This window comes from Rhipicephalus microplus, chromosome 1, assembly GCF_043290135.1.
Source record: "Rhipicephalus microplus isolate Deutch F79 chromosome 1, USDA_Rmic, whole genome shotgun sequence".
In the NCBI taxonomy this organism is placed as follows: domain Eukaryota; kingdom Metazoa; phylum Arthropoda; class Arachnida; order Ixodida; family Ixodidae; genus Rhipicephalus; species Rhipicephalus microplus.
In genome coordinates, this window is record NC_134700.1 from 168903692 (window position 1) to 168929708 (window position 26017).

Below are 26017 nucleotides of genomic sequence, written 5' to 3' on the forward strand. Positions count from 1 at the left end.
CATAGTAGGTAACGCTTAGAGACAAATAAAATAGTCTTTTTTTTACGTAGATAATAGTTTTGGTTTTGGGTGCGACGACCAATGGGATCCATTTCAGACATTCCTTTTCCTTGCAATCAGCATTCAAAATAGCTCGCACGTGACGTGCTGTTTTGATCGTAGTTTGGATTGCAGTAGAGCGTTGATTGCGTTTGTTGACACTCCGCTACCTAAGGTAAAAATTTGACAAGATTCACTCGCCGCGACTTGCTCTTACCGTGTGTCTTCAAAAAAGGGCTAGGGAGAAAAGCGAGGAATGTGGTGAACCCCGTGGGGTCTTCTTAAGTTCGGGTCACAGTGCTCCACGCTCCTATCCTCACTGTCGTCGATTCAATAGAGCCTTTTAGAGTCCGTATCATCCAGGCAAGTTGATGTTGTAACTGGCGCAAGCCTCAAACGTTCTACGGTATCGCCTGGAAAAACAACAGATGTTCCTAGCTCCGCATGCATTGTTCGCTGCCCGTGTATCACCTGTCACTTTCCTCATTGTGACTTTTCCTGCAGCCAGGATGGCGTCAGTGGGCCTTGTTGACCGCGTTTGTGGTGTGCGATGTCTGCGGCAGTTGACGTATCCCACTAGATGAGCAAATATGCAACGTTTCATTCATTCGCAGGCCCTCGAGCGGAGACGAGATATGCGCAGCGCCTGCCGTAGAGAAGCGGCTCACTCCGCGATCGCCATCCACAAGGATCCGATCAAGAAGGAAGCGCTGCTAAAAGAGTCGGGAAGCTGTGGAAGATCTCCGGTCGTCGATTTCCTCGTCTCAGCTTGGGAGCGACAGCCGGTGAGATGCGCACGTCCGCGTTTAAACCGCTTCACTAAAACCGCTTACTGTGGGTTTGCTGGCTGTCCGTAACCTGCCAAAACATTTGTGTGATGCCCGAAGGATGACGGAATAGAAACCAAGGAAACGGGTAGTAGTCAGTTCTGCAGTCGTACAGTATTGTTCAGTGTGCTCACCTCGCTCTTTTCGACGCATATGTGCGCTTATCCAAACATTTTATGTACTTATTTGTACGTCCACAGTGAATACAGTAATAATTCTGTAAAATTTTGTGTCTCCTCTCTTTACCCTTCTCCCCCTAATGTTTCATTCTTAGAAAATGGACTATGACATAAACGTCATAAAGGAAGGCTACTCATTGCTGAGCAAGGACGGTCGCACCATGGTAGCCAATGGGACGTCTACCCTTGTACGTGGACCTGGCTTCAACATCATTGTTGATACTCTGTCTGCTTGGGACAGGGACTTCCTCGTGGACAGTAAGTACCTTTCTGTCGCATCTCTGATGTCACAGTTATCGCCGCATAAACTGGGCACACTGCTTTCACCATTTCTACAGATGTCAGTTCTTGCAAACGTCGTGGAGCATACTGGATCCTTCAGTATTTTGCTACTGGTCGTGAAACTCCTGCATAATGCTGTGGGAGAACTGGATGCTATGGGATGCCTTCATTTGCGGAGGGGCCACCTAGCTAGAAGGCGACAATGTGCATTCTAGACAGCTGTAGGGGGAATGTACTTGATGTCATTCGAGCAGAGTGCTAGCAAAGGAATCGCCATTGTAAAGGTACTCGCTCCCGCCGCATGTGCAAGAAACTTGCTGCGTGCACTGTGTCCGAAATCCATGCATTTATCTGGATGAGTATAGACCTCCAAAACACCTCTTATATGTCGACGCATGTACAGCATGGACGGTGTGTACAAATGGGTCTTCAAAATGGCGCGACGATGGTGTTGCTGCCTTGTGAATCAAGGCTCGGTGCATACCCCCTAGTGATGCTATAACAGGTACTATAATACACATTATGGCTGTCGTAACAAAAATTCTCATGGTATCAATTTATCGGTTCAGTTATCCCTCCATCAGCAAAAGGATAGAACTACTGGAGAGCTGAGCTACTTGGCAGGTATTCGTGTTAAAATGTTCTCGAACATCTCGAAAAACAGCATAAAATATGGCTTGGACAAACAAGGCTATAAAATAAAAGGGCACACGACAGCGCTCGACTCTCAACTAAATTTTCTGAGCTGCGGTGTGTTTTTCTATCTTCCTTTGTCTGTATTGTTTCTCACGCTGTTTTCAAGATGTTCGATAACAATTACCAACTAGCCTAGCTATCAGTTCTACTACATTCGTGTTGAAATACTGTGCGTACAAATACTGACACACGAGAGGTGTAAAGACAACACAAATGCCAGTTTCTGTGTTGTCTCGACTTCCATCTAGTGTCCGTGGTAGCATGCGCAGTTGTTTAACATCAAAGGGCCAGTAAACAGGCTCTGTCTTTTTCTTTTTTCTTTACACCCCACAAACAAACTCTCGACTATTCATGCAGTATACCACGGCGATTAGATTTCGAATATTACACCGCTGCATGCCTTGCAGACCCTCCATTTCGAAAAACGATTCCCGTGCCTTTTTCCTTCTGACCAGTTCCCCTCGTATGCGCAGTGATGCAAACATGCCCACGGAGAACTTGACTTATCACTGAGCTCGTCAGTTGGTCCTTTGCCCTACAAAATGGCGTGTTGGCCCTGATGCAGTTCTGTGCGCGCAGTCTGCATTTTCATTTTCCTGCGCTGTTGTCTGCCGTTTTGTAGAGCCCAAGATTACCGGCAGAAGCAATGTCGTCAGAACGAATGGCTCCGAGATAAAGAGGCATGTAATTAGTGCAAAAACCGATTTATGAACATACTCGCTTGTTCTGCACATGAAATTCTCATTGGCAGCTTCTTGGTGGGAATCTACAGGAGAATGAGTGTCGTGGCCTGCCAGTGCTCTGTAGATCCCATATCATAACTTTTTGCAACTCTATGTGAATCTGTGGGTCAGCTTAGATTAATTATGGTGAAATGCACAATCTAAGCAAAATTGTAGTGGGGCTAGTAAAAATGAGCTAGTAAACAGTTTGCATGCTCAGTCAACATTCTACACTGCCATGTTTAGTTAGTGAACACAGCAAAAGATGCAGCCTAATGTTGTTCTCCAGAAATGCCCACGCGAACGTGTACTTGCCCTGATGAACGCAGCAGATCAGAGCTGTTCTTCTCACAGTGGCGCCTCTGACGTTAGCTTTTGTTTTTATACGAAACTTCAACAGGAGCTTTATGACCAGAAGAAAAGCATTGAAGGGCCCTGTTATTTCCCTTGCATTTATGTAGTCGTCATCTTTGCAAAGTACATCTCTATCTTGAAACTTACCATAACGGCTGTGTAACTGGTGCTTTGCTGCTCAACGTGAGGCCAAGGTACCAGTTTTTTGCCGTGAAGGTCATGTTTCGATAACAGTTAAGTGTAGAAGTGCTTGTTTAATGAGGTCTATGTGTATTTCAAATTATTCCAGGAGATCAAAATTAATTTAAAGCCCTTGACGTCACTCCGTATAATTGGCTGTGTACTTTAGGGACAATAACTCTCTTGTTTTACCATTAATGCACAAAATAACGTTTTACTAAAATAAAACCTAATTGATTAGTGCCAGAAGTACTGTGCATGGTTCAAAACACATGGCACAGAAATTCAGCACTGCCATGGCTTTTTTATTTCTGTTGGAAACAGGCAAGTCTGTATTATTAAAAAGCATTCATTTAAAACAAAGTGCTTTTTTTTTTTTCGCACCTCTTGTGCCTCAAGTAATGTGTAGCTACTAGTATAATTGAGGCATTGGTGACACACATGGTAATACATTTTATAGTGATTGTTTTGGAGGCCTTTCTCTATTTTTTACTTGGCAGGGAATGCAGTGAAATATGTGCTAGTAGTAGTGTTGTAGAACTTTCCTATGATACGTCTTTCAGTTCAGTTGTTTTTGATTTGTGACATTTTTCACGAGAATAATCCTTCACATTTCACACCTGCACTTTGTGAAGACAAGCTATGTCACTTAAATGTTCGCTATTTGTACAGCTTTGCGCTACATGTGTAGCATTGAACAACCTTCATGCTACAAAAAGAATGCATGGCTGTACGATCAGTCTCTTAAGATTTCCAAGGTTCAGTTTCACTATTGAACTTTGTTGAGTGATATTGAGCATGGTCACCTTTGTTTTTTAGGTCTTGCGAAGCTTGGTGTGTCCTGTGATGAAATCAACTATGTGGTGTGCACACACGGCCATTCGGACCACATTGGAAACCTCAACCTGTTCCAGAGGGCCACTCACATCATTGGTACCACAGTGTCCAGTGGTGACGTGTACCAGCTGTGCACGTTTGAAAACGTAATGTATTCATCACTCCTGTTAAAAATATGTCTAGTCACTCACTCAGTTTGCAGTGACAAAAGCAAACATTTCACTGATATCTGCTCAGCTGGGGAATAACTTCAATGATAGTATAGGTCTGTTGCTGATCAAACGGTTTTGATACAAGCAGGCCTGCCAAATTTCCTGTGTTTCAACCAATTCTGAAGTCTGTACGGTTGGGTAAAAAAATCTCGCAGAAATCGATATTTCTGTGCATGATCTGACTTCATTAACAAAAATTGAACCCAATCCGATTCAGGCTTCTTACGAAACTATTGAACTATCGCATTACAATTTAAACGAATTGGAAGGTGTTGATGTAAACATACATTAGAATCTCATTGATATGAATTCATGACATTCCCCAGGCGAATTTCACTGTGTCCAGAGGGCCAAAATTCATATGTTTTAAGCGCTTTAGCGTGTCATGCCAGCCGATACAAACTTCTGTACAAAACTGTCGAGCAATGGCCAAGAGCAACATGCTGCAAGCTTCGGAAGGACATGAACGGCCAACAAACTCTCGACGCGATCACATATGGCGGCAACGAACCGACTGAACACCCAAAGTGCACGCGTGTACAATGCTCACCCAGTCAAAGTGATGCTTCTTTCCGCGAACGCTGATGACAAAACTGCGACAGATGCAATCATTGAAGGCAAAAAGCAACATAGTTTTGAGAGCACGTGTGCGGCCAGTGCAGATGGATTATCAATGGAATTACTGTTTGCCGCAACCACCGTGATCTAAACCATGGGCGCTGCAATGCGATTATCTATGAGGACTACTATAAGCTCCGGAGATACGCAACTAACTTAGCGGTAGATTAAAGGCATTAAAGGTGTAAAAAACAAACAAAAAAAGAGAGACCTGAAGCTTTCATTGTTCATGTCGATTTTCAAATATGACTACGGTAAAGTTGGCTCAAGCGCTTTTCAGTTGGCCTGATGCGAAGCCAGAGAATGGACCAATGAAAGACGGTGCAGCTAGCTGCCGCAGAAGTACGCATCAGAGCTTTGCCATCTATGATGTTCTGTACATCTATGTGGCGAAGCTTTGACTCACACTTTCAGGGCAGCCAGCTGCGTCGTTCCTTACTGATCTGTTCCCGTGTGTCCCCGTAGGCAAGTTCTTTTGACAAAAAGAAATGTTCTGTGCGTAAATCGGGGTTTGAAAAGCAATTTTGCTTTCTTTTTCAAGATACAAAGTTTCGGGTGATTTGTACATATGTACATATCACAGAGATTCTACTGTAATAGGGACACTCTGCCTGCATTGTTTATAAGTGAATATAATGATTGCAATGCAAAAGTTTACACTTACAGGACTGCATCTCCCCCACTTTTTTTTTTTTTAGAAAAAAATGGGGGTAGGAAGGCAAACCCCTCCATCCCCCCCTTGTGATAATCTTCCAGATGTGTAATCCATGAGCTTGAAGAATATAAAATTTCATCGTTCAACTGGCTCCTTCTTCATGGGTGAGGTCACCGGATCACATGAATACTATTGCACACAATTGAGCTAGGTAGCACTCCCAATGGCCACTTGTAATTCCTTCGCGCTTGCTCTGTTCTTAGCCTGAGGACTTCGTGGCTTTGTAGCCCATCATGAGTGAGTACCAAACAAAGAGTTTAAAAATGACATTGCTGACTTGATCAGTCTCACCTTTCACCAAGAAAGCAGTGTGGCTTCGAAACGGTGATCCTGTATGTTAATACAGTGGAACTTCGATTATACGTCCACTGGTTTCGTGGTGACCCGCTGTTTATGACGGAATGGTTTGGTTCAGGCAAAATCCCTATAGAGATAATGTATTAAAAATCTTGGTTATACGACACAGTTTTATGCCGACCCCCCATCTTAGGACAACTTTCTGATTCTGCTGGAATTAAGAAACGCACCTTCACTTGCATCGAACGTTGACCAAATACTCGCGAGGACAAAATATGAACTTGCGTTCTCGTAGGCTCATTATTAGCAAAGTATAGATTGAGACAGGATGTAGAATGGAAAATTCATTCTCCCGGTAGCTCGTGCACTTCTGCATATGCCTCGATCGCGTGCGTACGCAGGGTAGTGATGCAGAACTATCAAAAGCACAATCGATACTATCGATGGTTCAGTCACCGTTGAACTATCGATGGTACCATGAACTATCGATAGCACTATCGCTGGTAATGTTGATAGCATACTATCAGTGGGAATTTCGATAGCACTGCCAATAGTATGAAACCAACTGCGCTAACTCATCGTCACGTAACCTCGTTTCACGGTGGGCGTAGTCCATGGTTGTGGGGATAACCATAGCAGGATTCACAAGGCAGTGCTATAGCTCAAGAATATTTACTACAACATGAAACAGACAGCACCAGCTGCATTTCTTTGTCTCCCCGCCACGGTGGTCTAGTGGCTAAGGTACTCGGCTGCTGACATGCAAGTCGCGGGATCGAATCTTGGCTGCAGTGGCTGCATTTTCAATAGAGATGAAAATGCTGTAGGACCTTGTGCATTCAGGGGTGCAACAGCTGTGCCAATTTGATAAAATTCCCGATTGTTGCACCGAGCTGCACCAAACCTGTGAGATTTGCTGAAATTGCGCCACGCTGTGCCAAAATTCCCTGCCAGCCTCAAAATTTTGTTCAGGTGCGCATATTTCGGCGAGAAATGCAGACCACGTCGGCCACCTGATTTTGCACCTTAAGTAAAAGCGCACAGATCCGAACTATAGTGCCTAGAATGTACTTGAAATATTTTAGGCACCCGTCTTACGCTCCCGAGACGCGATCGACCAGATAAAGTAACAACGCAGCACGTCCATCAGTCTGCTGACCGCAATGGATACCTATCGGCGGGTCGACGGAACTTAAAGGAAAAAATACGTTGCTGTAGCCACCGAGCTTCATCTATTTACACGTCCCGGATGGTTTCGAACGGCCCCGGACACCGGCGCCGCATTAGTTTTTTGTTTTCTTTTTTTTTTCCGGGGACCAAACGAAAGCTCCACTGGGACCACTTGGACGCATGCTCGTTTTTTGCGTGCCGGGCCGCCTGCGGGCGGCTCGAGACTGTCCGAATGATTTCAATTGGGCAGCTGGCACACGACAGAGCGGTGCTCATGGCTGTGCGCCCATCTTAAGTTAAACACGGGAAATTTTAGATGGGCTCCTGCTCTCTCTTCGCTTTTCTGTCCACTTCTTCCATGTTTCTGGATTTCACATTGTTTGCGCGGCCAGTTTTTGTCATAGAAGTTTTGAGCCATGTCGAGCGTGTGCGTATTTCCGAAGGTTGGACAACTACGCATGATACTCACCAGGAGAAACAGTGGTGGAACGACCATGCAGGCCTATGATGCGTGCGTGATCGAGTAGTTCACTTACAACAAGTTGCATCACAACAAAAATAGATATAATTCATTATCTAACTACTGTTAAAGTTGGAATTAGATCGGCGTTGTGGCCTATGTTGCTGCCATGTGCGGAGCAGACTAGGGCAGACAGCATAGCAGACATCGCAGCGGACGCAGACGACATAAAGTGCCCGGATGGCTCGAGCCCGCTCAGGCTGGCTCTGGACATTTAAATCACGTGCATGTGACGTAGCCCCCTATCAGCCGAGGCATCCACAGGCCGCTGGCAAGTGATCCAGGACTTGATAAATCAATGAAGCTCCCCCACGCTTCACGGGAAATGTAAATTTCGTAGCCTGAAAACCCAGCTATGGCTTGTTAAGAACTAAATCTGGAAGCGTATGCCGCGTTTTCCTCGCGTGAACAAGCTCGACGTGCTGCGAACGTGGGCTTCGCTAGCAACCACGTTGATTACCTTAGCAGTGGCATATAAAGCATTTATTTTTGTCTTGAAGTTGCGTCGTTCCTGCCACGGTCCTGGCGACAGATATCCGGTGCCATCACTGGTCCAATGGCCGCGTGTCGTTACTTTACCTGGTTGAACGCATCTTGCAAGGGAGCCGAAGCAGCAAGTAACCCCACGGTGAAAAAAAGAAAAAAAAAGGTGGGAAGTAGGGGGGAGGGGGGTGTTGTAGCGGCTAGAACATTTCTTGGCTTTGGTTTTAATACTGCTTGAGCCATTTTTGCCGAAGTACAATGGTGCTCTGCAGAAAAGCGTTTTGAGATTCAGAAGGGGCTGTTAGTGCTAGTGGGGCGCTGCATATTTTGACGAGTCATTCATGCATTTGTACGCCACACAATTCTGAGTACCGATACAATCACTGACGTCTAAATAAGCTACAGGCAATCATTCAAAGCAGCGTAGGACATTTCCCTTTCCAAAAAATCTAACGAAATTGTGCGCCAGTTCTTTTTTTTTCCCACCCCTAGCCCTCGGTTTTACGAATCTCCCAAATTTCAAGGTCGCAAGCTTGGCAGATTTATATATTCACAGAGTCTCTCAAACGATTTAAAAGGTACGGCAAATGCTAATATGGAATTTATCATTGTTCACTTAGCGGGGTGGTTCAAAATACTACTTTAATTGAAATAGCAGTGCTCATGTTTACACTGAACGATTTCGGTGCTGTTGAATGGTTAATACGTGATCTTTTTTCTAAATGGTATTTGATGACAAAAAAATGCCTTTTTTCTTTTCCGTAACCTGCTCCAAATGTGGAATTTAGGGCTCCAAAATTAACATTTTGCTGTTCCAAAAATTGCTCCAAATTATATATCGGCCGTTGCACCCCTAGTGCACACTAAAAAATCCCAGGTGGTCGAATTTCTGGAGTCCTCCACTACAGCGTCTCTCATAATCATATGGTGGTTTGGGGACATTAAACCCCATATATCAATCAATCAGTATTTCTTCATTTACTTCTTATGTAGACTCGAACCTACTAGATCCTTGCACGTTCAAATTGGCAAAGCAAGACAAAGCAAGTGAATCAAAGCAGAAATCGCAAACAGTAAAGGTATATCTGTCCAAGAATTGAAAACAAGGTCATCAGCTCGAGGTGCACAAGAACGAGCTAGCAAAGCAACATCGGTCGCTCATCTTATGTGGCTTTATAATTCTTCGTTCATTCAAGCGAGAGCACTGCCTTTTGCACGCAGAAACAAAACTTTCAAATGGCCTCGCTCGCAAGGACGTGCTTGCAAGAAAGGTGACGATGTCCGTATGCCGCCGGCCTACCTCTTTATGGTGCTCAACCAGTTCAGTTTGTGCAAGGAATGCTGAAGGCAACATTTGGCCACTACTTCGAAGCACAAAGCCAGTTGATCCTGCAGCTGAATGAACTAGACAGCGTGTGGTTCAAAACGAAGTTCTGGCAGGAAGCCGAATTTTGCGTTTCCTTAAGAAGCAACAACTGGAATTCTAAATTACCACTTCAAACGCAGAACTATAATGGTTCACCAGTATTTGGAGTTACCTCCAGAGGAAAGGAAGAGTAATCCTTTAAAATTCGGGCACTCTTGGCAATGCGCAACAGTGCCACTCTCTTAAATGGCCAGGAAGTACTTTTGCATCCCAGTACCTGCAGAATGCATATTCTCCGCTGCAGGACGGATCATTCCAGAAAGAAGGAGCAGGCTAAGTAGAGCGAAGGTTGGCTTGCTTGTGTTCCTTCACCAAAATGCTTGGCTTGCAAAAAAAACAAATAAAAATTGGATTGAACGGTTCAGAAGTAGCAGCAAGGAAGCCGTTCATGTCACAGAACTGCAAGACTTCGAATTTATGTTGTGTTTCGGGGGGTCTAAAATGAAAAAAATAACGAACTTAGTTTTGTTTGTAAGGCTTGGCAGCTTAGTTATGAGCATTAATATCTTAGTGGACATATTTGGTGTTTTCACTGCGGTAATTTTATTCATAAAAAAATTGCTCATAAATCAAAGGAGCCGAGTACTACGAATAGCAAACTGTTGTGACTGTTCGCCGCAGAACTATCGGTAAATGGACTATCGGTAGTATCGATAGTCCTGTTTTAAACTATTGATAGTCCATATAACGATAGTTCTGCAACACAAACACAGGGTCGTTACTTAGAGAAGCTTCGGGCAGAGTAGCTCCAGCTGGCCGAAAAGCTCATATTGAAGATCCTGATATATTGATGTTTTCGGTTTGTAGAAGCTTTTTCTGGTCGACAAATAGCTGATTTCCTGCCATGGTTTGTGGCACATGCAGTCACAAGCTTGGGCACGCAAAAGGGTGCGATGCATATATTTTCACGGTGCAAAATAATGTTCATTTGGCGTCAACGTTCATTACAACAGCAGGACATCACTAGTTGCACTTCACAAGGCAACAAATCACAATGCGCACAGCTCAGTCTACCACGAAGGCATTCTACCAACCTTCTAACTCGAGGTGTGTCGCCATTATGTGATGGTGATGACAATGTGTCTAACTCTTCTGACGGGAGGCTATTGGCAAAGCGGTTTCAGCTTTGTTTTCACGTGCAGGCAATTTTCAGGCTCAATTTATCGGGAGAAAGATGCACGTTGGATTCGAATTTTTCAAAGTTTAGAATGAAAATTTGCTCACACCTGCTTCAACTATGTAATGCTGGAATTGGCAAAAATAGTTTGTCTACCTTCCTTGGGGAAGCGCAAGGTCGTGTCGTGGGCTTATTCAGGTTGTCTGTACCCGTTACTCATGCAAGACTGAATGTCACTGCCTTTAATCGTAGTTTTTCAATGATACGAGGGTTTTGTGTGGTCCCATGAAAGTTGTATAATCGGGGTTCTACTGTATTATTTTAACTCAAGATTTGAACTGAAGCTCGGCCTATTCAAGTACCGTATGTACTCAAATCTAGGCAGGCACCCCGAAATTGGCAAGGCCAGAAAAAAAAAAAATAACTTTCCTCGAATGTGGGTCGTGGTTTTGACACACGGAGGTCCGTCGCCGTTGGCTGAATCCAAACCATTTCATGAAGCGTGTTGTCCAGCCCCTGCTGGTTTTAAAACAGTCTCATGAGACACCCTTCGCGATGGCGACTTCTCTGGCCTACGCCTGAATAATTTCAGTCGTCATAGGCATTCCCGCTTCCCTCTATTCTCAAACAAAATCGGCGACAATGTCTTCCACCGCATGGTGTCGGCCGGTTTTTGCTCCAGTGAACGCCATGCGGGTTGCTGCACAGCCGAAGAGTTCCGCATGTTGTTTTCGCGATCGACGCACATTCTTTCGTGCACTCCGAACTCTTGCTGCGCTCGTAGATTCGATGTCTTTGCCGCATATAACACAACCTTCCGCTTAAATGCCACGCTGTAGTGGCACCACTTAGTTGGTGCCATTGAATCTAAAGCATATTTGACATACCGTAATTACTCGAATCTAACGCGCACCTTTTTTCCGGTTAAGCGAGTTCATAAATCGCATGCGCGTTAGAATCGAGTACGAACAAAAAAATTGCGGTCAATCTATTGCCATCGGCAAATCTAAAATGGCCGCCTCCTACGTGCGTCGGCATGGCGCGTCGGCCATTTCTTTTTATGTGTTTCTCATGTGCGGCACTTCGTAAGTGTGCTGAAAGGTTCGTCATCTACTAGTGCATTAGCATTGACGGCATGGAAGGGCCGACTCCAAAAACTCGAGTGCACCACGATGCCGCTTTTAAAAGAAAAGTCATCGCGTGTGCAGAAAAGGACAGAAATCGGGCCGCATCGCGGTCGTTCGGAGTTCCCGAAACGTGCGTGCGGGACCGGCGGAAACAAAAGCAGAAGATTGTCGACAGCAAAGCTTTACGCAAAGGCTTCAGTAGACCACAGCAGGGTCGGTTTCCGCAAATTAAAGAGCTGCTCGGTAAGTATGTGCTTTAGCAGCGAGCAGCACAGCGGCCCGTGACGACAGAACTGCTCCAAGTGCGGGCTGTGCAATTAGTCTTAGAAAAAGGTCTAATGCGGAGCCAGTTTAAAGCAAGCAGGTGCTGGCTAGCTAACTTTATGAAGAGGAAAGGCTTTTCCCTCCGAAGGGGAACATGCATATGCGAAAAGTTTTGCGGAGGAGTACGATGAAAAGCTTCACAGTTTTCAGAGGTTCATCCTAAACTTGCGGCGCAACAACGGCTACCTGCTCGGGCAAATCCGGAATGCCGATCAGACGCCTCTTTACTTCGACATGCCTGGCACCACAACCGTCGAGAAGAAGGGGGCGAAGCAAGTTCGCGTGCTGACATCGGTCCACGGTAAAACTACAGTGACAACAATGCTCTGTTACACGTCAGATGGGCACAAGCTTCGCCCGTACCTCATATTTAAATGGAAGATGCTCCCGAAAGGAGTCGTTTTTTCGAGTGGTGTGATCGTGCGGGCCAGCGAGAAAAAATGGGTGCGCGTTGCAATCGATGTCTTACGTTTTTGTTTTTGTTTTTCGCGGTGGAAATCGGGTGCGCGTTACAATCGAGGGCGCGGTAGAATCGAGTAAATATGGTAGGTGTTTCGCGACCAAAAGGCACAATTACACTGCACGATCGCTTTCAGAAGAATGACCATTGACCAACCTCGCGCCTCCTCTCCGCGCCATTCGCCATGCAATAGCAGATAGTGGCCAAAGTGACAACAGCCGGGTTGAATTTCACTTCTTTGTTTGGAAACCGGGTTCGGCTGGGAATTTATTTCATTTTAAACTCCAATAAGCAAATTAGATATTTCTATTCTATTTTAACACAGAGGCACAGGCACTCTGAGCACCACATAAAAAAAAAGTTTAGTTTTTGTGCACTAAGTATTACAGCTAGGGGGCATTGGCCGCCGCTTGATCTAAAGGGTACAGCCATGTCAATCCATCCATCTATCGGCGGTAATCACATGACACGTGACATGCCTTCCTGTTTTTCAACATGAAATCTCGCCGGCTCGACGACACTCGTTCCTTCGCTGTATGAACGTGGGACTGTGTGATTTCGGGACAAAGAACCGTACGAAAGCGATAGGGACCACTATTCTCCCGCTGAACAGGTCTGAGCGGCCTCGTCACCGCACAGCTACCGTAGAATGTCATGAAAATGAGCCTCTGGCATGCAAGACCGGTACCTTTAGATCGGCGGATCAAGGACCGTAATGCTGCTCGCGCGGCTGGGCCTTCAGGCAGGTGGCAGCAGCGGCCAAATCGTGGTACTCGTATCTAAGCTGACCTCCCCCATTTTCGCACATCATTTTTTCGAAAAAAAAAACATCAGCTTAGGTTCAAGTGTATACAGTAATAAACATAAGGCACAATTTGATAGGGATTGTGTCAACATTGCTGTTGCCAACACTAGCATTGTCTGCTGCCGTTAATGGCCTAAATGGTAACCATAGTTAAATAATTAAAGATCTTCACACTTCTTGTTAATGGACGTGAATAAATGTTTTTCATGTACTGTTTCAAGCCAACCTATAAAGACACTTGCAATGCCATCTTAACAATGTAAACTGCTCCATGGCCAAGCCTTCATCACTGGGGGGCAAACTATGTAGGGATCAACATGCTTAGAGTCTGCTGCTGAAGAAATTGCTTTGACGAGCACCGTCAGACAGACAAGCTTGAGCAGCGTAACTGGGACAGACTTAGTTCACTGGCTATTAAATATTAGTTTCTTCGAGGCCTTCTGTTTCCCGAGGGCTTGGCTTGCTAAAATTAGCAACTCCCTATCAACGTGTCTGTTTTCTGTTTTGTACACACACGAGTTTAACCTCAATTCAGTGAAGCTGTATCTAATGTAATATTGCAGGTATTTGTGCAATATTTATTTATGCAAAAGCACATATTCATAATATGAACTGAGAATGGCTCTACTGTGGAGGTTTATGTTGTGATGCATCTGTGTTGCAAAGGGATGCGATGTCCAGCTTTGAATGTTCGATGTGCTTGTGGACAATATTTTCATCAGCACATAGTGCCATGCTGTACTACAAAAAAAAAAGAACAGGTAATAGCAGCAATTCATGCAGTAAAACTTTTCATTGCCGCTATCAGTGTAACAAGGGCTATAAATCAAAGTCACAAAAGTGCATCACCCATCAGTTTAATCAGAACAAAGCACATTCATTCATAGTTGAGAACGGCGCAAAAAACACGAGACACAAAATAATGACAGCACGAGGACGGGCGCCGGATTCGTCCTTGTGTTGTCATAATTTGTGTCCGGTGTTTTTTGCGCCGTTCTTAACTATGAACCCACGCCAACTCGCTCAACTGTCAGTGCCATAGCCCTTCACCAAAATCACGACAAATTTCGTGGGCATCTTATCAATCGTTCTACTGGCGATTCTTAGCTGGTCCATTTACTCCCATTATTTGTGTATCCCTCTTTTCTTTTTTTCCTTTTATTTTATCATAAAAAGGACGCTGTTAAGTCTTATTGATTATCCCAACTGGTTCTGGTAAGCTGCGTAACCTGTTTCGCTGCGCCTGCATTCGATCCGTCTAACAAGCTGTTGCATTTCTTTGTTTTGTGTTTCAAACTTGCCCATTCATCTGTCATACATATGACTAGTTTTGTGTTACGCATTATTTTGCTGTACTTGCCGGTGTTTTTTTTTTTATATGCTATTCTACATCGTTCTTACTTTTTTGTACTGACTTTGTTTTTGATATTAACCAAATCTGTTTTCACTTTGTATCTACCCCCTTTACATAATGCCTGTGCAAGGCCTGTAAGGTACTTATAAATAAACAAAATAATAAATGAATAAAGTTGTTTTGCAGGGTTGTCAGAATAATGTCTTACATTATTGTTTACTTTGTGGGCAAAGAGTTCTGGAATGATTTTACGAACATAATCTGTGCCCAGCTTGAAGATTGCACAATCAACATCACTCACCTGGCTTTTGATGACCTTTTATTGTTTTAGGATGAGCCTTACAGGATTGCAACTGACGTCCAAATCATTCCCACACCGGGCCACACCCTGACGGATGTCAGTGTCGTGGTGAAAACTGCAAAGCTGGGCACTGTGGCCATAACAGGTATGCACTACAATATTTTTATGAGGCATTAATTGAAAACTTGGTGCAGAATTCACTTATTGGGTTAATCCATGATGATCTTATGCTGCAGTGAACATTGTTGGGCCATGATCTCTGTACTGCTCAATTATTGATATGAACATGTTGTTTAATTAGTGGCAGCCCCCCCACCCCACCCAAAAAAAATCAATGTTGTCGCTAATACGAATCTTCGTTCTAACTTTATCGAGCTGACTTGTGCCCAAAGAGACAAGGAAAACTGAAAAGACAAGGCTGTAGTCTGCTGAATTCAGTCATATCGGGAAATTGATTGATTTGTTGGGTTTAACGTCCCAAAACCACCATTTGATTATGAGAGACGCCGTAATGGAGGGCTCCGGAAATTTCGACCACCTGGGGGTCATATCGGGAAAGTTCATCCATTCTTATGCAGGTGTCGTCTTACATTCCAGCATACATTAATAACCTGTTAATACATGCCTCCTATGAACGATATGAATAGTTGAAGAGTAGTTTCTCACAAATTCTCGGCAGAGTCTCGATGCACCCTGAACGTTCAGGGACGATGTAAACAGAAATGGCTCGTCCTGTGTCAGGTTTCTCTATGTAGCAATCAGATTTTGTCACGTAAAGGTAAGCCGCACCCATCGATTCAAAGCGTAGTTGATGCTGCAATGTGCCACAAAGACGCTTCCATGTTTTCGGTTCTCGCGGATAATCAAAAAAACATCAGAAAAGTTCAAAGGCCGATTGCGTTCTTGGCAGTGCTAGTGTAAGATTAGCAGGCTATAGGCAGTCTTTGTGGACGATTTGACCGAAGCATTGACAGGTCGGTCACTGGAGGGAAATGAGAATGCATAATTTTTTTCTTTTTGAATACGATTTCAATTGGCTGCTGACTCCTTTTGTAATGTGGCTCTTTGGGTGTCATCACAACAGCTTGATAAATTGCAGTGCTTAAAAACACAGTGACACTGGGACATATAAGCTTCCAAATAGTGCATTTATTGCAAAGATATTGAAGTCTGGTTGTAGTCAAAAAGTAACCGTGAATTCAGCGAGACATAAGGGTACAAAACACAAACACATTGAAAAGCCTTGTCATACCTCGCATAGGGCTCTTATACTCCATTTATACATAGCATAGAATGCTTGGAGAGGCTTTTCTCGTTTCTTGGAGAGGCTTTTCTCGTTTGTCACATTCATGGCTGTGATGTGTTGGCTAAATTTTAAAGATAAGTAGACACAGGTACGTATTGTCACATGATCACAGAACGACCACAACGTCTGTTCACAGGAGCAGCACTGGACGTCGAGCCGAACTGAACGTTAGAGCACGAGCACGCCAACCGTCCTCTTCTTCTTTCACACCGTGGCACATAGTCGCATTGGCATGGCTAAACCTCGTTCCATGCCTGTGGCATTACCCCCCCCCCCCCCCCTTTCGAAAAAAAAAGTACCACCCTGATGACCAATGCCGATTAAAATTTAAAGTAATCGTGCACACGCACAAAGACGCATGATGAAGCAGTCACAGGAGCAGCACTGGACGTCGAGCCGAACTGAACGTTAGAGCACGAGCACGCCAACCGTCCTCTTCTTCTTTCACACCGTGGCACATAGTCGCATTGGCATGGCTAAACCTCGTTCCATGCCTGTGGCATTACCCCCCCCCCCCTCCCCCTTTCGAAAAAAAAAGTACCACCCTGATGACCAATGCCGATTAAAATTTAAAGTAATCGTGTACACGCACAAAGACGCATGATGAAGCAGTGTCAGGTGGCTCGGGGGGTAGTGTGGCTTCATGCGTGACACATGAACAATGTCGGCCTGCTGGGAACATCGAGATCGCTGAGCTGTGTCTTCAAGCAGAATTTCTTAGTTGACATCTGTGAGGCGCCGTAGTACTCTATAGGGACCGAGGTAGCGATGAAGTAACTTTTTCAAGTGGACCCTTTGTCGAAAGGGGATCCACAGCCACACCGGATCACCGGGTTAGTAAACAACATGGCGATGATGGGAGTTGTACCTCTGCGAGTCGATGCGTTGTTGTTTTCGGATCCGCTCGAGTGCAAGCTAGCGGGCCGCGTCGGCAAGCCGGATAAAGTCGTTCGCATCAGTATGAATATCGGTCATGTCAGGCAAGAGCATGGCATCCAGCATCGTAATTGCTTCTCGACCGTGAAGCAACCGGATGGGAGTGAAACCCGTAGTCTCTTGAACCACAGTGTTGTAAGCGAACGTTACCTATGGCAAAATTTTATCCCAGTTTTTGTGATCGTGGTCGACGTACATAGATAGCATGTCGGCGAGCGTCTTGTTTAATCTCTGCGTCAGATCATTGGTTTGGGGATGGTATGCGGTCGTTTTGCGATGAGCTGTTCCACTAAGTCTCGTGACGTCTTGCATCAATTGGGCTGTAAAGGCTGTTCCACGGTCAGTGATAAGAACTGTTGGCGCTCCATGGCGGAAGACGATGTTTTTGATGAAAAAATACGCAATCTCATTGGCGGTGCCTCGTTGTAGGGCTTCCGTTTCGCAGTACCTCGTTAAATGGTCAGTAGCGACTACGATCCAGCGGTTGCCATCATGTGACTTCGGGAAGGGCCCAAGCAAGTCCATGCCGATTCGTTCAAACGGTTGTGACGGGGGTGCAACAGGCTGCAATAAACCAGCAGGGCGCACAGGTGGGGGCTTTACGGCGCTGGCATTGATTGCAGGTTTTAACGTAATGCTTGACATCCTGGGTGAGCTTTGGGTGAGTAGTAGCTTGGATGAGTAGTAGCGAGTTCAAATCCGGGCAAAGGTACGTGCGAATCCTAGGTGGCCGGAGGAAGGCTCGTCGTGGCAGGCAGATAAAATGGCAGCACGTAGCCCTGGTGGAACGACGAGGAGGTACTCAGTCGCATAAGGTTCGAAGTTCTTTTTGTAGACAATGTCGTTGCGGAGACAAAATGACCCTGAACGTGCGAATGCCGATGGTAGACTCGGGCTGCGACCTTGAAGGTATTTGATAAGTTGTTGGATCTCTGAATCATTCCACTGTTGTTGGGCCAAGTCAGATTCACTGACTGCACAAAGAATATGGCCATCGGTATCATCGTCCCTCGATGTCGTCGCGAGGGGTGCGCGCCAAAGGCAATCAGCATCAGTGTGCCTGCGGCCCGACTTGTAGACGACTGTAACCTCAAATTCTTGAAGGCGTAAGCTCCACCTCGCGAGGCGCCCTGAAGGGCCCTTGAGATTGGCCAGCCAACAGAGGGCATGATGGTCCGTAACTACTCTGAATGGACGGCCATACAGATACGGTCAGAACTTTGTTATCGCCCAAATAACAGCAAGACATTCCTTCTCCGTGGTCGAGTAGTTAGTTTCTGCAGATGACAAAATGCGGCTAGCATAAGCGATGGGACGTTCAGCTCCGTCTTGCCACTGGACGAATACTGCACCAAGACCGATGTTGCTTGCGTCAGTGTGAAGTTCGGTGGTGGCATCTTCATCAAAGTGCCCTAGTAAGGGTTCACTCAGAAGGCACTGCTGAAGCTGGGAAAAAGCGGATCTCTGCTCTGGACCCCACACAAAAGGAGTATCCTCCTTCGTTAAACGGGTAAGGGGTTCAGCGATGTTGGCAAAGCTCTGGACAAAGCGCCTGTAGTAGGCGCAGAGACCCAAAAACCGGTGCAAATCCCGTTTGTTCGAAGGTGGAGGAAATGCAGCAACAGCCATGGTCTTTTCTGGGTCTGGTCTAATGCCATCGTGACTGATAAGGTGGCCGAGGAACTTTAGTTCTTCTTAGCGTTCTTCTTAGCCGAAATGACACTTCTCCGGTTTTAGCGATAGGCCTGCGGATCGAATAGCGACGAAGACGGACTGAAGTCGTAAATGTTGCTGAAATGTTTTGGAAAAAATAAGAATGTCGTCTAAATACACGAGGCAGGATTCCCACTTCAGACCGGGCAGGACGGTGTCCATCATCCTTTGGAACGTTGCTGGTGCAGAGCACAATCCAAATGGTAACACTTTGGATTCGTAGAGGCCATCGGGAGTTATGAATGCTGTTTTTTCCCTGTAACGTTCATCGACCTCGTCTGCCAGTAGCCGCTGTGTAAATCCATTGAGGAAAAATATCGGGCATGTCGAAGTCGATCTAGTGAATCATCTATGCGTGGTAGAGGGTAGACGTCTCTCTTCGTCACTTTCTTGAGCTTCCGGTAATCGACGCAAAATCGAAGAGTGCCGTCTTTCTTTTTAACAAGTACGACGGGTGACGCCCAAGGACTTTTCGAGAGTTGGATGACGTCGTCGTCGAGCATCTGTTTCACTTGGAAACGTATTGCCTCTTGTTCTTTTTGCGACACGCGGTAGGCGTGCTGTCGAACAGGCCGTTCGGTAGGGTCCGTTATAATGCGGTGCTTCACGGTCGGAGTTTGCTTGATTTTGGAACTGGACGCAAAGCAATCACTATACGTACGTAAAATCATGCGTATCTGCTGTTGCTGCGCACAGGATAGCTGGCAATTCACGTCAACTGTACTGGCTAATGCAGTTTACCTTCGGCAACAGTGGCAATCGGAGCAAAAGTGGAACATTCTTCGTCATCGATAGCTTCAAAGTTCGCGATTGCTGTTCGCTTTGCCAAGTGTTGGTGCTGGCCGCCGAAATTCAAGATCAGAAGCTGAGTCCTCCGATGTTTCAGTTTGACAATAGCACGCGCAACACAAATCTGCCGAGCCAAGAGCACCGAGAGGTTAGTTTCCGCGATGCCACTACTCTTGTTGTCACAGTCGCCCTCCACAGTTACCAACATACTGGCTCGCGGCGGCAGTGCGATGGTGTCGCCAGCAATTTAAAGTGTTGTGGTCGGCGCAACTGCATCCTTTCGTAGGGCTGTATGGTCGTTAGATAACGTTATGAGCAGGTCGCGAAGGTTAATAATGGCTCCATGCTCGCGGAGAAAATCCATTCCGAGAATCAGGTTTTGGGAGCATTCGCGCAATACAACGAAGGAAACAATGTATGTCGACTCACGAATTCGGAGGCGGGCAGTGCACATTCCTAGCGGTGTCAATAGGTGACCTCCCGCAGTCCGGAGGTTGGTTCCATGTCCCCAAGGTGTCGTTACCTTTCTTAGCTGTGCAGCGAGGTCAGCGCTTATAACAGAATAATCGGCACTCGTATCTACCAGAGCGGTCAGCGGGTGGTTGTCGACAAGGACAGAGATACGAGCAGAGACCCGTTTGTTGTCGATGGCACACGTCGGTGAAAGAATGTCGCCGGATGTCGGCAGGCAAATCGGCGGAGGGTCTTGTAACGGTCGATCAACAGCGGCCTCACCCCCAGAGGTCGCTGTTCTTAGTTTCCCCGGCGCGGGCTTGTGGATCTAGGCGATCTTCCTGCAAGGACGTCCGCAAAGGTCGATTGTTGGCCAGGTGACGTGGAACGCCGTGGAGATGGTGAGCAAGATTGGCGACGCGGAAGGGTTGAGGATCGTTGGCTTGCCAAGTATTCGGCGATAGCACGGGGCCGCTCACCATCTCTTGGTCGACGAGCATCCGGACGAAAGCCAGGAAGACCCATGTGCCTGTAGGCGCACTCACGGTAGATGTGACCTGGTTCACCACAGTGATAACATAGAGGCCGGTTGTCGGGAGCACACCATACACTGGATTTCCGTGTAAGGGGTGGGTTGTCGTACTGCGGTGGTCCCGAGTAGAACGACGGTGCCGTCTCCAAAGTGGACGGACAAGACGGATAGCCAACAGCCGGTGCAGGAGTACGTAGTGCTTCCGCGTACGTTAATAGCGGAGCTTCGGCTGGACGCGGGGCCGTCATGGGTTGGACTTCGGCTGCACCCAGAGTCGTCATGGGGTGCACCAGCTGCCGAACCTCTTCGCGAACGACATCCGTTAGAGGAGCAGTATGGGGCGGAGAAGACACCACGTGCAGCTTTTGCAGCTCCTCGCGCACAATACTGCGCACGAGCTCCGTCAGGTCTTTTACAGCCGTGACGTCGGGTGTTGGCAGGGCCGACGACACTGACGAAAGACTGCCAGGACGCTCATACTGGTACGAACGCTGCCTTAGCATTCTCTCCATTGTCGTGGCTTCGCGGAGGAAATCCTCTACAGTGCTAGGAGGGTTCCGCACTAGTCCCGCGAACAGCCGCTCTTTCACTCCCCGCATTAGGAGGCGCACCTTCTTCTCTTCCGTCATTGAGGAGTCGGCTCGCCTGAACAGCCGCGACATGTCCACAACGAACATGGCAACACTTTTGTTCAGACGCTGGTTTCAAGAATTGAGGAGCCGTTCCGCTCGCTCCTTTCGGTCAGAGCTTCGGAAGGTATTTCGCAACTGGTTGCAAAACTCTGGCCAGGTTGTCATAATGGCTTCATGGTTTTCGAACCAAGTGCGCGCAGAGTCCTCGAGATAAAAGTAGACATGCCGAAGCTTTCGCTGCTCGTTCCACTGGTTGACGCCGCCGCAACGGTTGTAGGCGTCAAGCCAGTCGTCGACGTCCTCGTAAGGGTCACCATGGAACGGCTTCGGAGTTCGCGGAACGTTGAAGAACCATGGAGGAGGCAGCGTTGATGTTTCTCGGGTTTGCGTTCCCGCACTAGCCATAGTACTGCCGAGTTGTGGAAATGGTCCGAATTCAGGAGGTAGGCCTAGTTGTCGCCTGCTACGCCGTAGGTCAGCTGGTTCTTCCAAGTCGCGACTAGTGTCCGGGCCTTGCTGCTGATTGCAGTGCATACAACACTACCCAGCACCTCCACCAGAAAATGTCACGTGACCACAGAACGACCACAACGTCTGTTCACAGGAGCAGCACTGGACGTCGAGCCAAACTGAAAGTTAGAGCACGAGCACACCAACCGTCCTCTTCTTCTTTCACACCATGGCACATACTCGCATTGGCATGGCTAAACCTCGTTCCATGCCTGTGGCAGTATGATGGCATGCCGTCGGTTCTGAGACTGCGTCTAAAATTGTGGCGCATGATAGGGTAGGATGGGCAATTTTGCAAAATGTGTCCAACGTTTTGAGCCTTTTACCACTAATCGAGCAGTTGCATGTTTCTCTGATCGGCAGCCACAGTACACCACATGTACTTGTTGCGAGAACATGGTGTGTTAGACGCTGAAAGCAAAAAGAAGTCGTAGCCTTTCGCCTATCTGGAAAATTGGGGTAAAGCAAAGCTCTCTGTGTGTACACATGTCCTGCAATTTTTCTTTATTTCTATGATATTGTGCAACTCTCCCTCTTAAGCGGTACTGACAAAATTTCGGGGCCGAGATAGCCTGCGGGGTCGGTTCTCGTGAACATCCGTATATCATCTACAAGATATCAACAGCGAATATAGCTTGGAATGTATTTTAAGTTAACTTTGAAGTTTGCGTGAGCGACCGACATTATAGCGCAATAGACACCCTCCTCGGAGGTGACCCCGAGGTGACCCCCTACTTCCCCCACGTCACCACGCTGCGGCCAACAAACAAGTTATGAAGACGTCATAGCCGCCATTTTTTCTTTTGCCGCGTTAGTTTCCGAAGTCTGCATTTCTCGGTGGCTGGTTGCGAGTGCGTGTCCGTGGCGCACGCTTAGAAAGTTTTGTGTTTGGCGGTATTCTAGTGCCGTTTCTTATTCGAAAGTAATTCTTGTTGCGGATCGTGCGGATGTGTGTCACAGTTCTGTGTGCTGACGTCATCAATAGTTGCACACGCTAGGTGGCGACAGTTACACCCAGTTTTTGGAACTCTCGCAAACTGAAACTGATCGGTAATGAGGGGCCTACAATTAATTATCTATCGCATGCTACAGCAAATAATGTGTCGTGTCATGACTAACAGCCCTACAGCAACGCATTGCAGCAGAAGAACGCGAGGCCAAATTTTTTGTGTCAGTTCCCCTTTAACTTTTCGTTTCCTTCATGTCTGCAATTATATCTTCACTGATGTACAGTAGACTCTCGCTAAATGGAATATGAAGGGAACAGCAAAATATTTTCAGTTTAACAGGAGTTTCATTTGTGGAGACACAGACGGGGGGGGGGGGGGGGGCACAATTCAGGTACGGAACCAACCATGTGAGAGGCAGTTGCTTCCTTTAAGCAGCAATTCTGTTTAACCGATTTCACTTTACTGAGGGTCAACTTAGCAGCTCAAGACTCCCATTGCAACAGGCAATAATAACAGTCTTATGTGAAACAAATAAATTCAATGATGAAAGGCGACAATGTCATGTGGCAATGCAAGCTCACAAGTGACCTTAATAAAAGACCAGATTTTCGTATTGTGAACGGCTGATTGCCAACAAGCCCACGATCGAGAATGTTTCTGGAAAACGGTGCATACAAATACTGTGCACGTGACTGGCGAATGTTTGAGGACTTAGCTGCAGCAGTTTTATACAACTGACTGCAGGCACAGGTTTTTTTGCGAATTGTACCGCTGTTGTCACTGGCAAAATCTGTATTCTCAAAACAGCTTCATTTGAAACAGCTGTGAAGGTGCCTGTCTCCCCTTTGATTCCAGGCGACTTGTTTGAAAAGGAGGAGGACATTGACAACCCCAAGTTGTGGAAGGATGTAGGAGGCAGCGAGGACCCCCAGAAGCAGTGCAACAGCCGTCAGATGATCCTGGAGGTAGCTGACTATATAATCCCTGGACACGGTCCCATGTTCAAGGTCACCGATGAGATGCGTGAGAAGCACGCGACTCTCTTGGAGACTCACAAATATGAAGACAGCAATTGACATGGCACTCGGTCTAGGATGTCATGTCATTTAAACCCACGTTCGACCTTAGTTCGTTATCGTAATTGACACTGTCTGTGATGATGAGTGTGAAATGGCAGGCATTGACTCGAGAGGTGTGAGCTTACACAACCAGCATTTCTAGAAAGCAGTTTTCATGTGTGGGCAGACTTTGAATTGTACTTTTATAGCGGAATTTTAGAATAGTTCTGACACGTGGCACGACAGATTTTTATACATGATTAGAATAGAGGCTATAAGGATTAGATTGAGAAACATAACGGGATACCACTTTAAAAAAATAGTCATGTTACCACGATGTTCATTATTTAGGTTTTTTTAAATGTAATACAGGTGAGAGAATGTACTAGTCTACAAAGCAACGACTAGCTCTGCCACTCACTTGCCCACTTGCATGTCGTCCAATTCCAGACAGGAGGTGTGCATTGAATTTCTACACACAAATAGACAAGCATAACGTATCTCATTATGCAAATGTTTGAACATTCGTACGTAACAAGGAATCTCGACACACTGTGATTGTGTGTCTTAAGTAGCAATGCTCAGTCTTTTTTAAAATTTTGTTCTCGTTGTTGTGTTAAGTTCGTTTGTGCAATAAGACCCAGACTGGAATGTTCTCAGAAAGTAATGCTGTGTAGCGCTTATAACGCTAAAAAAAATCTGTATGTTGCTTTAATAAAATTTTGTAGATCAATCGGGCAAAGTTTTTAGCTGAGTATTAGCTTTTTTGTTTCTCTGCCAATTGTGATTGCACTCCCGGAAAACTCTTCGCCTGCCGCACTGTACGAAGCTGTTCTTATATGCCAAAGACAAACTTTAAAAGCATTTCAAAGAAAACGAATGACAGTAGTACTATCTTAATTGGTAGTTTTTTAGATGCGGAGCATCTTATACTCGCGCCTTGTAGTGCACCGTCCGCACCGCTTCTCAAACATTCGACAGCTGACGCGCGCGCATGCGCCGTCGCCCACTCTTCCACCATCTGTGCATCCCTTCCTCCTCTACACACCGCGCGCGCTTCGCTCCTCCACCATCTGTGCACCCTTCCTCCTCTACACACCGCGTTCGACATCTACAATTCTCCTGATTCTCCAGTGGACGCGCATGTGGCGTCGCGCTTCGAGAACATTCAACAGCTGACAGTGCATGCGCCGTCAAGCTGTATATATATACTCAAGGTCGGCGCTCGCTCGCTCAGTTGCCGCTCGTCGGTTGGTTTGTACAGCGCGTCGACGTCCAAGGTCGCGGTGAAATGAATTCCAACGAATCCACAAGCACAATGATCGACGTCCCTTCGACCAGCGCCGCCCTTTCGCATACGTGTGTACGTGTTCACTCATTTAACACCCCCTCCTACAACCACGTTAACCAATTTAGCCATCGACCCAAGTAAGTCGCAATTTAACACCCCATTTCACAACCACGTTAACCAATTTAGCCATCGACCCAAGTAAGTCGCACTTTAACACCCCGTTAACCAATTATATGCTCCGCATCCTCCTCAGTGTTCCCCCGAGGGAAGCTGCGGGCAATTTTTTGCTTATGTAATTCAAGAAAGCTTTTGTGAATGAAAAATGAAATTTTTCGTATTCTTGAAACTTCGTTGGCAAATATTAATCTAGTTACAAAAGGTATAGAAAAGATAAAAGTCTTGAAAATATAATTTTATGTGTTCTCTCTATTCATTTCGTCTTGTAAAGGTTACTGTGCCTTTACGTAACACAATACACTGGATAAAATGAACAGTATTGCAGCTGTGATACACTAATTGATGTAGGAGACCTTGTTCTCGCAATACTTGTATTTGCACTTCACGAACTTCATTGAACACATTGATGAGTGAAAAACGTAGTTATATCTGGGTATTCTTTGGTCTTTAATGCTTTTGAACTTCAAACTGTTTAATGATAACACTAAGCGCACGAGTCTGTGCACTATTTTTTATGAGAAGGAGTGAACGACATCAGAGTGAGCTTCGGGACCCCGCAAGTTTCTTTTGGCGTCGTAGTGCAATTTGCTGTATGTTTACTAAGGAAGTGTCTCCTGTTTTCTGT

General features: G+C 46.1%; 1 protein-coding gene across 1 annotated transcript; it reads left to right on the top strand.

The window, feature by feature from the left end:
• The first annotated feature begins 78 nt into the window (after positions 1-78).
• LOC142802753 (metallo-beta-lactamase domain-containing protein 1-like) lies at positions 79-24146 on the top strand. The gene is made up of 6 exons (XM_075887784.1): positions 79-214; positions 654-824; positions 1141-1303; positions 4099-4262; positions 15076-15190; positions 23722-24146. The coding sequence occupies exons 2-6, from the start codon at positions 675-677 to the stop codon at positions 23940-23942; spliced, it is 813 nt and encodes a 270-aa protein (XP_075743899.1). The 5' UTR covers positions 79-214; positions 654-674; the 3' UTR covers positions 23943-24146.
• The last annotated feature ends 1871 nt before the right edge of the window (positions 24147-26017 follow it).

Excerpts from the sequence above, each read along its gene's own strand:
- LOC142802753 (XM_075887784.1), top strand. The coding sequence starts at position 675 with ATGCGCAGCGCCTGCCGTAGAGAAGCGGCTCACTCCGCGATCGCCATC. Across the intron at positions 4,263-15,075 it reads AGCTGTGCACGTTTGAAAAC|GATGAGCCTTACAGGATTGC; the intron begins GTAATGTATTCA and ends TTATTGTTTTAG. Across the intron at positions 15,191-23,721 it reads GGGCACTGTGGCCATAACAG|GCGACTTGTTTGAAAAGGAG; the intron begins GTATGCACTACA and ends CTTTGATTCCAG.